Genomic DNA, 17425 nt, shown 5'->3' on the forward strand with positions numbered 1-17425 from the left:
CACCCTTAATGGCATTCACCCTCTTCGAAAGTTAGGACTCTATTTTCTCTCTTCCATTCAGACGGTTTCAGGAATAGTCACAGATTGCACCACAGATTGCTCACTGTATTTTAGTGAGTCACAGGAGCTGACAGACGCACCCTTGAAGTGATTATCCTCATTTTGGAGTATGTTTGCTTTGCCTACTGCCTGACCTTCTTATTGCCCATGAAAATTCAGGGAGTATCTGTGTACACCAGTACGTGTATCACCATCGAATGTCAAGAAAGTGACTGTGTTTTTAACCACCCCACAAGGACTACATTTAGGTTTCCAAGATGGTGAAATGCTGCTTATACAAAAAGATACTGGATTAAATTGTTCATTAATGAATTTCCGATTAAGCCTAATCCTATTAGGGAACATGTTACTAGAAAGTTCTGAATTTAATTAAATCTCCACCTGCATACATTTTCCAGACTGATTCATACAGTACTTTCCAAATGTCTTCCTACACATATCACCTGGAGTTAAAATAACATTCTAACTGAAATTTTCATTGCAAGGTGAAAAGCCAGATATCAATATTATTAAGGAATCAGGCACTTAAACTGCATATTACCTTCTTTCTAAAGCTCACTATTCGGGTCATTTCTTTAAAAGAATACTTTCTTTTGGAAAAATCATTGTATTTTAATTGAATAAAACTCTACATAACTGCCTGCATAACTGTTCCAATTCTTCCTGTTACATGTGGTCTAAAGAGCTTCTGGCCTAATACTGCTTTGTGGGTTTTTGGTTGGCTGTTTTCTTGTGTTGAATGCAGCCTAAAGCAAAGCAGTGCCAAGCTGCAAGACACAAAGAAAGCGAAAGATAGCAAATTCTGTGCATCTCTCTGTACTCACCTTATTTTCAGTGTTAATGGTGAAGACAGTGTCTCTTTGGTTCAGGAGTTTACAGGAATATGCAATGTTAACCGCTGTTTCCTGTTTGTCTCCTGTCAAGACCCAGATTTTTATCCCAGCTTCTCGAAGAGCTGCAATAGTGTCAGGCACTCCATCTTGGAGCCGATCTTCAATCCCTGTTGCTCCTGGGCAAACAGGAAAAGAAGTAGTGAACTAGTTTTCTTTCGTTTGGAAATCACGTTGCTATTTTCTTTCTTAAGAAAAGGTCTCTGACTTCCAGTCGTGATCCTGAATTTATCAAGAGCTGAGCCAAGGTAGCGTTCAGCAAATAAACACACAGGCACAAGATCTGCATTTGGATTAGGATCTGAATGTGTCAGCAATCAAATTCTGGCTCTTCATTTTACTCGTTTCTAGAACAATGCATTTCATTTCTTCTTAATAATCCAAAATGACAGTGTATTGGCAGAGGAATTACACCATATGCATTTTTAAAGTACCGCATTAAGTCCCATCAAAGCAACCAGAAAAGATGAACTTTGACTATCTAAATGAATGCTATCCCTATTGTCAAGTTAGATGCTTCACCCATCAAAGGGAGAAGAAACGGTACAGTAAGTTTTCTTTTGAAAATGCGCAAACCTAGAAGCAGATGCCAACACTCATCCTGATGGTGCATCACCATCTGAATGTTACAGTACTCCTTATCTCTTCCACTAGAGGTCAGTTTGAAGATGCTGTAACTGTGATACTTAAAGATAGTTATTGATTTAAGCTAAAAGAACACTTTTTGTGAAATAAAGTATGAAAGCACACAGGGCCTTAAGAGTTGGCAAAGGTAATAGATTCTGACAAGATCTACATTACCTCTTATGTGGTTCTGCTTATGGCATTTACTGTTATTACTCTAATTTTTTAAATCACTGCAGAGATTATGAGAAGCCATAATGCTAATAGCTTGCAATCACAGAAATTCAGGATAATGAAGTATGGAAAAGATTGTACTCACAGGAAGATGAGACTGAGACAACTCTGAAAATCAAAGTCTTAAAGAACAAAATGTTTGGAAACAAAGTAGGAAAGAAAGCACTGAAGTGATCTGTAATTTAACAGAATAGTGTTGTTAGATACGACAGTGACGAATGATGCATGAGTGCCAATGAATGTAAGTTTTAACATGAAATATCCTTTTACAAAGTGCAGAAAGCAAGCATGACAATGCAACAACAGCAGGAATTCACTAGCAAAAATGCCTGTGTGTGGACACCAGTTTAAGTTACCGTTTTTTATAATACAGTTTAATTACCAAAATTCCCTTGGAATTTGTGCTCAAAACTGAAGTTAATGTATAGTATTTTATAGGTTTATCTGAGGACACAGACACATGATTGAATTATGGGAACTTCATTATCTACTGTGTCAGCTGAGCCACAGTAACAGCTGATGTACATGTTCTTTGCTCCTGGCACATGATAGTTTCAATACACTTTTTCAAAGTTACTGCTGCTCAAAACGCACGAGAATTTGTTTAGACACTGTCATTGGACTGTATACCCTAGCCCTGAGATTTCCAAACCTCAGAGGAAGACTTTTTGATATAAATTAGTATACGCTGTTGTCTGTCTTATTGCCAAGAATATCACAGGAGAGCAAGTGATACTTCATGCAATGACAATTCTTATTTTTAGCTACCCAGCAAGGTGAGTTTGGTCTCCAGATGCTGTGCTGTCTCCATTAACAGCTCATCTTTGTTGTCAATTGCAGCTTCTGCCTCCCGACGAAAATTGGCCCATTTTTGAAAGTCATGTTCATTTAAGACCTGCGTAACACAATTTAAACAAAGCTCATTTTAAATTTAAATAAGAGAAGAATGCCAGCATTCTGGATCACAGAGACTTAACTCCTATCCAGGCTGGTAAAGTACTGTGTCACCTTTAAAATAACAAACTTTTCCAAGAGAAGACTACAAGAACTAATAGTCATGAGAAAAATAGACCTGCCTTCCTGTTTGTGTAAATGGCCTACAGCTGAGACTTAAAAACATGACCTAGAGAAACTCCTGATCACGCAGCCCTTAGTTGGGACTCTGAACTGGAACACACAATTTCTGAAGGTTGCCCTACATTTCTCCAGAGCTTGAATATGACCTATTTGTTGCACATAGACAACTTCTGTATTAGAGTATCAGGCTAAGATGTACTAACCCAGGCTGAGGGCAAGGTTTTTGAAAGCTGAATGCCAAGCAAAACAGAAAAAGGTTGGCTTCTCTACAGACTTTTTATTTCTTGCTTGGAATCACTGTAGAGAAGGTCAGCTAGAGCTACAAAAAGAGAATGAGAAATGAATGTTTTGAGGCTGACCAAAAATCCATCACCTGCTCACACTGAGGAAAAAGAGGAAAAAAAGACTGCAGAGCAGTCAAATAGAGGGACAAAAGATGGGCTGTATCTGGCTTGTTGTCTGAAGCAGAAAGAATTATAACTGTTACATATATCTATTGACATATATCTACTGTTTACAAAGCTGTAAACAGTATTAGACTAGTGCCCTCCTACCTTCTTAGCTATGCACAGAGTTCGTAGGCCATCACGGGCATAGTAGTCTAGATGCTTCTGTGTTTTTTCTTTTATTCTTTTCATTCTCTTCTCTGCACTAACGTTAGCTGTGAAATACAAGGAAAAGATTCCATATTTTAAGCACAGATCATTTCAGACCTAATGGCCTAAGATTAAAAAAGACTGGGCATTAGAGAAAACTGGATTCCAGTGTAATAGCAATTCCTTTAAAAGCTCAAAAGTGTTGGTTGTACGTAAGCTGAAAGCTTGCTAAAGATCCTTGTTTCCTTTAAGATACCTACTTGGGTTTTTTTGTTTGTTTGTTTCTTAATGTTATAGCACTCTTGCTGACAAGCTGAAATACAATGGTCAGGCCCTTATGACAGTATTATTGCAGAGTACACAATCCACATGGGTTAGCGCTGTCAGTGAATTTTAATTAGCCCATTCCATATTCTAAGCACTACTCAGGTTAAATAAATACCTCAGTTCTGATCTGCAAGGATAACACTAGAGAAAGCTTATTCTTTTTTTACACTTCTAATGCCTAGATATAACATTTCATGCAGAAAAGAGTACTGCAAACTTCTTGTGTTTCTTTATAGGAGACACAACAGAAATAGCTTATTGGCTGATTACCTTTGGCAGAGTCTTCCAGCAAGTCCATTATAACAGAGTCAGCTCCTTTTGTGTAGACAACAATCTCCTTGGTTAGTGGGTGTCTCACCACTACAGACATCCTTTTCCTTACTGAGTCAAATCCCAAGGTGTAGAGAATATCGAAAGTCAGGAGTGTGCCTTGTGGCAACCTTACAGTCACCTGTTCAGGAGTTCGGGACACTAAAGTAAAACTGTATGCCTGGGCAGCGTAGACAAGCGCTGCCTCATCTGGGCTCTCAGCCTCATAACAAAAGTCTGTTGGCAAAGAACTGTTAGTCACGGATTTAAAAACCTCGTCCAAGGAAGCACTCCCAATATCTGTGCTGCCCTTGCCCTGGAGCTCATCGCCTCTACTGCCGGCACAGCAGTCATTGTCATTGTCACAGCAATCCAATGCAGCAAGGTGCTCCTCGGTGTTCTTTGTGCTGAAGCTAGCGCCTAGGTCTGAACTAGACTGAGATGATGAAAAAGACTGACTAAGGCTTGCTAATTTTAGCCGCTGAAATATCTGATGGATCTTCTCCAGGGTGATTCCTGAAGGTTTTATTGGTGGTGGAACTGTGACCTAGAAATATGCGAAAACCTATGGTTAAAACCAAATAAATGTGGACTACAAGATACTTTTCAAAACATCAATATATTTTTCTGTATCTAAATGACGATAACTAGAAAAACAACTTTTTTTTTCCCCCTATTTAACTGTGGTGGGGGAATTCAATAGAGGAGTCACAGGTGAGTTGGCATCCAAATTTGATGGTGATTTGTATCTCTACCTCTGAAGCAGAGATGGAATCAAGGTCCTTGATGTTCTGTCAATGGTCTGGGACATCAGAGAAAACCCAGTATGTTCAACATGCTTCTTACAGTATATACAATATAAAATCTAAAAGAAAAAGTGCAGATACTGTGGTAGCCATAGCTACTCATTGAACATAAAAAACCATGTTAGGAAGGGATATACACAGGTGGGGAAACAGTAGATATTACACAAAAGGTAAAAGAACTAGAGAAGAACTCCCAAATAAACTATTTTTCACCATTTCAGGTTTCACTGAACACTGCTCTACGTTGTTACATGGAAGCATAATCAATTTTCCTCATATACTAACGTAAATTAGATTACCCTTTGTCTTGGCTCGGTAGCTGTGGAGACCAGGACTGTATTGCAGATGGCAAGGGCAATAAAAAAGTCAGTAAGGGATGTGGAAGTCTTCATATATATAAAAGGAGAAAGATTTTCAGTCTGGAGTGCAGCTTCTCTCACTCGCCTCAGCAGCCTGCTATCGGGAGTCACATCCTTTTCCTGGAAGAGAAATTACTTAATGAGGATTATTCCCATTTACCCTTGTCCTCAAGGAAGAACTATCAACTTGATAGCTTCTTCTTGCCTCTTGTTGAATTTAAACCTAGAATTGTGGAAGGTAAATGCCTTTTGTACTTAACATCTAGGGAAAAAATACATTTCTAAAAGCTGCATAGCTAGATAATTAGAAGGAAATGCATCTTGAAATAGAAGATGATTTCAGAATTTTCATTTGAGATCTACTAGAAATCATGAATAATCTATACTGCATCCCCCAACTCTGAAACTGCTGACTACTGAATTAAAAGGCATTCCAGATGGAAGTGGACTTGGGATTTCCCATTTCAGTGTGGGAGCTGATTGTTATTTCAACAGAGAATATATTGTGCTTATGGCTTGGTTACAGCAGTATCACTTCTTGTTTCCAGAGTCATTTTGCTTTGCACCCAGAAAGAGAAGCTGTCTCAAACCGTTCCTCCTCAGTTTTTACAATAAATAAATAAATACATACATACTTCATTTGTTCCTGAAATGTTACTGTAATTTTACTACTACACTCTTTCTAATCAAACCTAAATTTGCAAGCCAGACTACTTAACAGTGTCATTTACCTACAATTTAATCTGATGTAAGGCTATAAGAGTATTACTTTTAATGGAAATTTCATGTTAGCAGAGTCTGGTTTGGATTTAATTCAGGGCCATATTTAACAAGAGCTTCCAAATTTAAAAGACACCTTCCTGTGAGCCAACACTTTTGTATGCCTTCTTTAAGGAACTGCCAAAGTGATTTAGCTGCTTTCTAGTTCATCTCAGCTATTACTCTTTCCTTCTTCAATCTGGCACAGTTTTCCTCAGTTCCCTAAATATGCAACAGAAGTCAACCAACCACCTTCACGGCTGTGTTGTGCTGAGCTGAATATGTTGCATTGCAACTTCTGCTTGCTAAAGGGAATAGCGGTTCTTAAATCATCCTAATAATTGCAAATATATCTACTGCTGATTTTGCAGCACAGAGCTTGATTGAAATCCAAAGCTGGAATAAGGTTTGGCACTTTCTCTGCTGCAGGAGGCTCTGGTTCCTCTGGCTCAGTGTTTTCATGCTTTTTGTTTCACATAGGGGGAAATGTTTTAAGTATAGATGCAGTGCTTTCTCTAGCAAACTGATACATGCTGAGGACAAGTCTGATTTTTTAGTTATCTTCTCAGGTCTCTTAAATGGAATCAGAGGCTGAAAAGTTTAAGCTGTCATTCTTTAGAAGCCCTTTCATAATATTGTTCTGCAGCAGTTACTGTGGGTAACTGTGCGTCTGTGGCCTATACCGTGCTTGCTATGTATAGCAATCCCAAATAGCTTAACTGGACAATTCCGATGAAGAACACATGTGCAGACACAACTTTCAAAACAGTTATGTTGGGAATGATATTAAGTTCAAAACATGAATGATTAGAAACTCATTGACTGTTTGCCCAGCTATTCATATACTTTCCTCATGCATTGCCGCAATTAGAATGAACCTCACAAACCACAAATTATTACACATGAATCTCAGCCTCTCCTATCCATCATCATCCTACCCAATTTCTTTTGCATCTCTATCCTCAATGCCCGCCTCTAGCTCATGCCAAAAATGACAATGCATTAGTAGGTATTCCACTTCAGCAGAAATGTTCTGAACTCAAAATTTTCCTCTGGAAAACCAGAAAATTGTCAGGTCAATTACACTCTCAGAGACAGGTTTTAAAAACAAAATAATACAAAAATCAATATTTATCGGAAGAGTTTTTCTCATTTTCTTTTTCGCATTCAGTGAAAGCAAGGCTGACCTGAATTTCCAGCCTTATGGAACTTCAGGAGATAAAAATTCAGACAAACAAGTCTGTTCGTTGACCAGCCCGAACATATATAAAACAAACAAAGAAAAAAAAGAAAATGAAATAAAACAGCACTAATGATGATGATCAGTTAAATGTACCACCTTTTCAATGTTAGCAATTTTGTTAAAGAAAATGCTGATATTATAAAATGGCCAGTGCCATTCAGTTTTTAAGATTTCCTCATTAGTTTGATAGCGTTTCTTCTACTTGATGGCACTAAAACCTGATGACAATAGGACAACTGATGTCTTCATGAAATGCTTATAATAGCAAGGCACTGTTTATTGGAATTACTAAATCTAGAAGGAAATGTACTGTCACGATCTTAATTCATGAGAACACCTAAAGGTAGACAGAGTAAATGTTAATGTTCTATCTGGTTCCAAATTTGCTTATCATTTTATATTTTTCCTACTCTTTTAAAGTTCCCTTAAGTCCTTCTGTCAACCATAGCTCTGTTGTTTTGCAATACATTATTTTATTTTTCCCTCTGAGAAGTTGCAGCAGCCACAAGGAACCACATTAATAAAGTTTACTGGCATTGTCTCCTTTTAAGGTACCCAAAGAAGCCAGGAAGTTGGCCGATGCCACCTTCTAGGTTCTAAAATGAGATGGTGTCCTCTAGTTGGGCTGAAGGCTCTCTCTCCAGAGGGCTAGACAGGCAGCATGAAAATCAGTTTCTGTTTTCACAGGAGGTGTGAAAGAACAGGTAAGTCTATTCTTTTTCCAATTGCATTAGATACTTTAGATATGGACGCGTCCATGAGCAGTGGATATTTTCTACCTGGACTTCAGTAAGGCCTTTGACACTGTCTCCTGTTAAGATCCTCATAGCCAAGGTGTTGCTGTATAGGCTGGATAAGCAGGCAGTGAGGTGGACTGAAAACTGGCTGAATGGCCAGGCCCAGAGGGTGGTCATCAGCAGTGCAAAATGTAGTTGGAGGCCAGCGACTAGCGGTGTGTCTCAGGGATCATCAATACTGGGTCCAGTCCTGTTTAACAGGGAGGAGTGGCTGATACACCAGAGGGTCGTGCTGCCATCCAGAGGGAGCTCAACAGGCTGCAGAAATGGGCTGACAGGAACCTCAAGAAGTTCAACAAGGAGAAGTACAAAGTCCTGCACCTGGGGAAGAACAACCCCAGGCACCAATATATGCTGGGGGCCACTCAGCTTGAGAGCAACTTGGTAGAAAAGGAGCTGGGGGTCCTGGTGGACACAGAGTTGAACATGAGCCAGCAGTGCGCCCTTGCAGCAAAGAGGGCTAGTTGTATCCTGGGCTGCATTAGACAAAGTATTGCGAGCAGGTCAACAGAGGTGATCCTAAGCCTCTACTCAGCACTGGTGAGACCACACCTGGAGTACTGTGTCCAGTTCTGTATTCCCCACCTCAAAAGAGACATGGACATGCTGGAGAGAGTCCAACGAAAGGCCACAAATATGATTAAGGGACTGGAGCATCTCTTATATGAAGAAAGGTTGAGAGAGCCACAACCGTTTAGCTCAGAGAAGAGAAAGCTGAGGGAGGATCTTATTAATGTATATAAACATCTCAACAGAGGTGCAAAAAGGATGGAATCAGGCTCTTTCAGTGGTGCTCAATGACAGGGCAAGAGGCAATGGGCACAATCTGAAACACAGGAGGTTCCATCTGAACGTCAGGAAACACTTTTTTACTGTGAGGGTGACAGACCACTGGCACAGGTTGCCCAGAGAGGTTGTGGAGCCACCATCCTTGGAGATATTGAAAAGTTGTCTGGACATGATCCTGGGTAACTGGCTGTAGGTGAGCAGGGGGATTGGACCAGATGACTTCCAGAGGTCCCTTGCCACCTCAACCATTCTGTGCTTTTGTGATGTCTGTCTCCGTCCAGTTTTCTCATAAATGTTTGTGAAATGAATAAATCAGTCACTGTATTTATCCTGGGAGATTTCTGAAGTAAAGACTACACTGTTCTTTCCTTTCCATTCCACATAAAACCTAAGACATACACAGACATTGCACATTTTTATCGTGTCAATATAAACACTATAGTCTTGGCAGCAATTCTCAACTATAAGTTTTCGGAATAGCTTGAATTTGTGTTCAAACAGTTCTGTTCAGCTCAGTCTCTAATTTTCCAAGTGTAACTGTTAATAGGTAGAGCTCTATCTCTTTGTATTTATGTTTAGTAAGAATAGCAAGAGATATGATTGCTGACAATAAGCTAGGAATTTGCTTTTACATTGTCCAAGACCTGGTCAAGCTCCTTCCCACTGAATAGACTTTGCCACTGAATTTTTGTAACTGGACATAGGATTCATCATTTCTCATGAACTGCATCAATTGTATGTAAGGAGGCTCCACAAAATGCCATGGATCATGAAGACTATGGCAAAAATATTGGAAGGGGCAAAACCAGAGGGTAAGGCCTAGGAGTTAGGCTCTGCATCATACCTGTGTTACTTTTACTCCAGAAAAGACAAGCAATGCTATTTAGTTATTCTTCTAGGATCTGCAGGCTCCACTTTAATTAACTTTATCAAATGCCATGAAAAACCCATGATCCTCATCTCTATCTCAGAGATGCACTGAGATGAACATGTTAATTGATAAGAGCTTCTCGGATTTCAGGAAAACATCAAAACCTGTCAAGCAGAGAACACTCTCACAAACAGGCATGCTGAAATACAGTCTGTAGCTGCAGAGCTTCCTAATTGCAGAACTGCTCAGAATACTGAGGCAAAGTTCAAACATGCTGATTTGCAGGCACAATTAATTACCACTGTACAGATGCACTTAAAATACCATATGCAACCTGCTTATCACTGATTCATGTAAGGCTGATTGAGAGTAAGTAAATTTTGTGATCGCTGCATAGATAATTTTCCTTTAAAAACTGTTCACATGTAAGTTTGACATTTGTAAAGGATTATCTTTTGTTTGGCACAGTTACTTTCCAATTAAACTCTTTACATTTTGTAGGATACTATTATGCTAACCCCCCTTGCTTTAAAATGTGTTTCTTGGCAACAGTTCTGACATGCAGGTGCTCATAGCAGATGCTGTGCTAACCCTTACCCAAAAACCACTGTGTCTTCTCAGCAGTGCAAAGTTCTTCAATTTTACTATTACCTGAGGCTACCAGTTTTCATGAATAGTTTCATGTGGCTGGCACATCAACCCTTGGAAACTTGACATTTATTAAGAAAAAAGCCAACAACAACAAATTGTACAATACCAACTACTGGCCTTTGGACTTTACGTTGTTTATTATGTAAAGCACTTTTTTTTCCTCTTGCATTTTGTTGATCTGAAGAAGCTGAGTCTTACAATTTCATAGTGAGGATTGTGTTTGACAATCACTGACTGCCACTGAATACTTCAATACTTTTATTTTAACAGAGCTATTTATCCAGAAGCTCTGCAAGCCTTAAATTAATCAAGTCAAATAGCAATCTTTGTGTTTTCAATCACACATTGTTCAAAGATGGATTTTTCTTAAGAAACTTTGACTACTGAGATACGTTCAAGCCCATGATACTGTCTGTATAACTGAAGTACTCAGGATGCTCCAGATTTGTAGCAAAGTACAGATGCATCAGACAAGGTGATATAAGTTCCAAGGGGCAGGAACCGGAGAGACACAGAAAATTTTACTATCCCTGTTTTATTAATAGGGAAGTGGCTTGGCTGGTAAAGAAAGATACTGCCATGCATCATTTGAAGGATATCAACATACAGGACAGCCTCTGGGCAATACCTAAGTGTCTCCGTTTTTACTACATCTTCATATTTGTCATAGAGGTTAAATGATTTATCCAGATAGAGTGACACCTATTAGCAGTTAAGGCTGATTATTTCCATGACAGCAGCTTAATCTTCCTCTACAAAGGAGATGTTTGTTACTAGTAGTTCCTCAGATATTGCTTTTACAGGGGGAAAAAAACCAACATGGCAGTTTATTTATAGAAGAAAGTGAAGAGGCCTGGCAGTAAAAAACATAATTAGGGAAATATACTGGCAAGAAATTCCTTTATCACACTTCAAAAGCCATGACCCGTAAGAGGTTCTCAAAAGTCATGACCCATGGGTTCTCAAGAAGCCAAGGAGAGGTTCTCAACATTCCATGAGGACTGTGCTGGAAAATACTAGGATAACAACTGACCCCCCCATATTCCAAGAACAGGAGGAGTACTGACTGGTATCTACTACATGACAGAGGAACTGAATGAGGCAAGTAGGATCTTATAATCCACTTAAACTACTTTGCCAAGAACAACTGCAGAAAATAAAGTTCTGAGAATTCTGTATTTATTGGACTTTTTTTTTAAAAAAACAAGATTTGGAAGGGTTTTCTGGGCATTTAATTTTAATTGGAATTCTAATTTTAAAGGTGTTCGACATTCTCCCAGTCCATAAAAGCCTTTTCTGAAATGTTTTTTAAAAACCCTTCAATTACATTGTGTTAGATTTTGGGACGTTTCAGATCTAAAATTGAGCTGAGTCTAAGATTTTCCTAGAATTGCAGTGAAGACATGTACTTCCAAGTCGGTACTCGGGGCGAAGTAGAGGCCACCTAGCTACTGAAGGGGGACAAGGCTTTTCAGCATCCTCCAGGGTCCCACATCTTGCAGGTTTTAAGACCTTATTCTGATAAGCCCTTTTGGCTTAATTTATATTATCTTTGTGAGAAGTGCTGCTTTTTTTTTTTTGCCTTGAAAAATGCAACATTTATCTTTTGACACACTAGGAACCTCCCAGAACTGCTCTGGAGAGTGCCGCTTGGCCATTTTGCATGCACAGCGCAGGGGTGGCTGAACTTTGTTCAACAGAGGCAATATGCTGCAGTCCTAGTAGCAGAAGTAGTTTGTGGCTTTCTGAGCTATGATCAAACTCAGACTTCAAACCCATACCCTCTTCCTGACCGTCATCTCCCAGGAGGACCTGTACCTCCTGTTTCTGCAAAGCCAGGCCCTAGACTCATGTTCCTAGCTCCTCTTGCACAATCCCAGCCCAGAATCCCCACCTCATTTTCCCTGGTGTTTTAGTGTACCAGCACAGTACAAAAAGCTCATTCCTCTTTGTGCAAAGTACCTCTTGCTGTTATGGACCACAGTCTCAATCCTTGGACCCCAAATTCATGTCTCCTCCTCCTATCAAGCAACCGTCACAAAAACTCACCTGTGTGCCCCCACTCTTCTGCTGCAGTCTTTGATACAAGGACCCAGATGCCCAAACCCTCACCTTGCTCCCCCCTGACTGCAGCCTGCACGCTCCAAGCGAGGACCCCAATGCTTTATCTCCCCCTTCCCTCTCTTAGCTCCACCAGGGCTTGGATTTCTCCTGTCCGCTTGTTGGCTTTCCATCACAAAATGCATCAGAAAGGAGAACTTAAAATGTGTTAGGTCAGTCTGCTCATACTTACAATGGTACTGCTGAATGCCACTTGAGACTGGTTGCTGTCACGACGACCGAGTGACCTGTTCCTTGTATGCCCCTGAAAATGAGCCCTGGCACTCTGGCACCTCCTTAAAGGTCTCATGGTTCTCTGCTTATAAGTGGCTGGTCTCTCAATATTCATGGGAGGAAGAGTGAAGTGTTGAAGTTTTGCAAACTCTTCCTCATCTAAATCCAACTCTTTGTAGGTTTCCAGGCGCCTGGCTGTAAAAAGAGAAAATGAAACCTTACCTCTTATTCTGGTTTTTATGCATTGCTCAGGAGGAATTCCTTGGTTGGTTAAAAAACCTGAAACAAACTAAACCAAAGCCAAAACATCTCAAAAGCCAGCACCAGAATAACTTCACTATCCACTTCAGTTTCTGGCAACTCCCACTCTCCAATGTTTATTATTGCAAGACAACAAAAATGTGTTTTCAAAGCTATCAGTCACTTTTATGGACTTCTGCTAATGCTTGGTCTCTTTAGCTGCATTTTGCAGTTGACTGGAACAGGAAAGTGAAATATGGTAATTCACAAATTTGCTAATGTTTTCAGTCACAGAGCACAAGCATCTTTTTGGCAGCTGCTTGTCAGCTAAATAAAATCCTTTGCACAATGTAGAGAGAGAAAGTAGCAGCCAAGAATGGGCCTGAGTCAAACCCCCAGATTGAGAGCACCTAATGCCAAGAGACTTCAGATGCGGACTGCAGCTAGGGTCGACTCAAGAAAAGGTGTAGCTGTACCTTTCATATCATACAGAAGACTATGGTAATTACTTTTGGACCCGCTGAGTTTAATTACTAACTAATCTCAATTTGTGAGCTTATAAAAGGTTGGCTGGCATTTGTTTAGAAATGTTCTCTTTGCACTCTTGAGTGGGTATTGAATGCAGGGCAAAGCCTGAGATGCCTGCAAAGGGAACATGAAAACCTTTCCCATCTGACTTCTGAATCATTTAAAACACCTTCTCTTTTGTGAATCTCCATAACAGGAGTCCCTCACAAAATGGAGACAAATCCACAAAGTTCTACATTCAGTCAGAGGGCTCAGTAGATTTAAATATTAATATTTAAATTAATAACATTTAGTTACTCAGAGAGAAAAGCAAGCATAAAAAAGTGCCTCTCACCATTCTCCTGATGTGAAAACTCAATTCCGTCGACAGTACAGCGCCGAAATACCATTTTGTTTTCTGTTAGTGTCCCAGTTTTGTCTGAGAAGATATACTGGATTTGACCAAGATCTTCAGTAATATTTAGGGCGCGGCACTGTATGGGTAAATCTGCTTCTTCATCATACAGGTCAATGTCATTGTGAATTAAGAAGACTTGGCCCAACTTGACTAACTCAATGGACACATAAAGAGAAATGGGGATTAAAACCTGAAAGAGAGATGAAATTCTCAGTGAGGGATGAGACAAGTCTTACTGCTTTCCATCAGCAATGTCTTGGCACAGGTATACTAACAATTTTCAGAGAAACTGTTCTTCTTAGAGACATATTGTAGGACTGAATAATAATAGTTCAGGGGTGAAAAAAAAATTGTGCACACAACAGCAATGGATAAACAGGGACAAGAAATGACAAATTTAAGACAAGATTCCCAGAACACCAAATCTGAAGATGGGTCTTTCAGAGGATGCTTTTACAAAGCACATTTTCTGAACTGAGGTGCATGCTGATCTTACCCTCCTGAAACTCTAGAAGAATACACTAGCACAGACTAACTCAACATAAAAAAGTTTCACAAACAATCACTTTGCACGCAACACTTCCCACCCACTAGCTTCCTTGCCCTAAATAATAATGAATTCTTAAGACGCACAAATATTCTGTTTCAGTAATGAAGAATAATCCCCCAAGGAATCTCTGAGCAGCTCTGAAAGTTATCTTCACATTTCATTCATATCAAAGAAATTCTGTCCACCTGAATCTCAGCAGTTACATCAAGAATTCTGAAAAGAAAATGTGATTTTTTTTCTCCCATCCCATAAAATGTTCTCTCCCAATTAGGCTTAATCAGACTCAGATATACGAGAATCCTACTTCTCATTTAGCTTCTTTCCTAAACCAGCTGAACCATACCTAGTTATTATTCCCCATTAGCAAAACTGCCAAGTTTTGTTTCACTGTTTTCCTGAGTTATTAAGTGGCATTCTTATTTTGGAATTCTGGACATAGGCAGGGAAAAAAAAAAAGCTGACATTTGGATGTAAACTTCCTCTTTAGTGCATATGCTAGAGATTCTGGAGTTATTTAAAGGTATAATACATGTCCTCCCAATCTATATCCTTCTGGGGTTTCAACAGCAAGAAAGAAAAATCTGCAGTTAGAAATAAAAAGAAGAAAAAAAAAGAAGATACATTATTTCACACTTGGAGGATTTGAAACACTCGAGCAATATTTTCAAATAGGATTAAGAAGGTACGGCATAGCTATTAGTTGATATTAATTGCTCATTAGTGATTATACTCAGTTTTGAATAGCTTCTTCCTTGGAGGTAACAGAGAGGTGTTTGTCTTTTACCTGCAACAGGATTATCATTGTCAAGAACATGTAGAAACCGGCAAGAACTGGAGACAGAAAATTGCCATTCTCATCTGGGATGTCGTAAGGCGGATGCTCTGAGAAGTTTCCAGTCCAAATGCCATGCCCTGTAGGAATGATATACAATAATGAAAAACACTGAGCAGTAAGGTGATTGACAAAGTGTCTGAAATTTGCAGATATGGACTGCTATGATAATTAAAGAGAAAGAACATTTCCAAAGCAACAGTCCCCAAGCAATGCTGTTAATCTGTTGGAGAATGCAAAGTATATGCAGAGCTCTGTAGCACATGCATATAATTGATATGCTAGTAAGAAATGAGCAGTCATGGATATTTTTATTCACCTCTCCTTCAGCAGGTGTCCCCCAGGGCTCTTAGCTCTGCACAGAGCTCTCCTCACTCTATGTCTGGATGCTGGAGGACTCCATCTCTACCACCTATCTTTAAAAATCCTCAGTGCTGAAGACTCCCATTCCTCTTTCTAAGAGAAACCTTATAGCCTTTATATGGAAAAACTGGAATCTTTCTTCTCCTTCCTGACCATTACTGATTTCCATCTGTCTTTGTTAGAGTTGACAAACCCCCTATAATTCAGTCTGGGCAGCTCGTTTTTACATTCCCTTCAATTAAGCCATACCCCAAAACTGCTTTTTCCCCTGTGTCTTAAATATCAGTAGATATCATTGCACTACTACAACAAAGCCTCTGGTTCAGGACTTACCAACATCCCATCACAAGTACTTTAGCACCTTTCGTACTGCCCTTACTGAAATAAACTTTGCTCAAGGATGTTACTAAATTTACAGCATCAGAAGCTTCACACAGAGCTAGGAGAAACAACTCAGTTTCCCTCATTGTGTCATTGCTCCAGATGCCTTTTACCTGCCCAAAACCTCTATTAGTCCACTTTGCATATCCAGCTCTGATAAAACTTCTATTAGCACCCATCAAGCGAGCAGTTGTTTTGCAGCATCTGCCTACTAAAATGCTGCCAAAGGAATTCAAATTATTTCAGCAATACTTTTCTGGCTGCAAGAGACCACAATCACATCTAAGCAAGGACAGCTATGCTCTACAAGCCACTTCTTACCCCAGTTTTTCACCGTGTGCAAGAAAAATATTGATAACTGATCCACCAGAGGTATTTCTTCCTAGAAGCCTACATTCAGACAAGGTTGCAAAGCGAGAACTCATGGTGGAGCTACGGGACATTTTGAATGGATGAAAGCTAATGGACTTGTTACTGTTTTACATGTTCCACTTAGACTATGAACATTTTCATTTTGTATTTTTTTTTTTAACCTGAGCAGATAAATTGTTTTTTAAATGCTGATTTTTTCATCTGAGACCATTCTAAACCTTAAATTAAAGGACTTTATTACTCAAGGGCCCCTACACACCAGACAAAGACAAGTCTCTAAATCTACATGACAGCAGCCAGGGAACAATGAAAATAAAGTGCCTCTGTCCCTCACACAGAGCTCAGTCGTCAAACTGAAATCCCATTTCTGTGCCAAAAAAGCCCACTGCAACATGAAGCAGCAAAATTAAAAAAGCAATTAAGTCAGTTCAATTGTTCATCTTTTTGGACGGCCCTGACTTCTAACAGTATTACACTGATGACTGGCTGGTGTGTCACATCACATATCCCCAGGGCAGGTTCAGGAAAACTTGACAGGGCCACATGATTTGACTTTGTTGCTACAAAACTAAATCAGAGCAGTAACACTAAGCAAGTTATCACTGAGATGGAATCGATTAAAAAGAAAAGGGGCTTTGAACACAAAGTGCTCGTGGGAGCCTCTGTTATCTCTTTAAAGCAGTGACCCATTCAAAAGTCAGTGGACTTACAATTTGGCCCTTTCCTTAGGATTATGAGATCCTATTAATCCTGACCTGCCTGGGACAGATTGCCATCAGAACTGGAAGGCAAGCAGGTGCTTACATGCAGTGAAGATGATGTTTTTGAGATTAGCAATCTAGTAAACTCCAGTCAGCTAACCCCAGTTACTATATTCAAGTGTGCTCACTGCAAGGACCCCAGAAAAATGCAGGCTGTTCCTCCCTAAACAATGACTCCATCTCACAGCCTGTGGTAAAGGGGCTTTTGAGAAGGAAGGTAACTGTGGAGACTGTAAACTGGACAAATTAATCATGTGCAGCTCATGGGTTATAAA

General features: G+C 39.7%; 1 protein-coding gene across 1 annotated transcript in view; it reads right to left on the minus strand.

Moving 5' to 3' along the window:
* ATP10B (ATPase phospholipid transporting 10B (putative)) overlaps window positions 1-17425 on the minus strand; it is a 54530-nt gene that overhangs the window by 12535 nt on the left and 24570 nt on the right. Inside the window, exons 7-14 of the mRNA XM_009817723.2 lie at window positions 15226-15353; window positions 13829-14081; window positions 12686-12921; window positions 5223-5402; window positions 4079-4664; window positions 3440-3546; window positions 2577-2703; window positions 885-1069 (exon numbers count right to left, since the gene is read on the minus strand). Of these exons, the coding sequence (XP_009816025.2) occupies window positions 885-1069; window positions 2577-2703; window positions 3440-3546; window positions 4079-4664; window positions 5223-5402; window positions 12686-12921; window positions 13829-14081; window positions 15226-15353 (1802 nt within the window). The remainder of the gene's footprint in view (window positions 1-884; window positions 1070-2576; window positions 2704-3439; window positions 3547-4078; window positions 4665-5222; window positions 5403-12685; window positions 12922-13828; window positions 14082-15225; window positions 15354-17425) is intronic.

The sequence above is a fragment of the Gavia stellata genome, chromosome 16, assembly GCF_030936135.1.
Source record: "Gavia stellata isolate bGavSte3 chromosome 16, bGavSte3.hap2, whole genome shotgun sequence".
Taxonomy (NCBI): domain Eukaryota; kingdom Metazoa; phylum Chordata; class Aves; order Gaviiformes; family Gaviidae; genus Gavia; species Gavia stellata.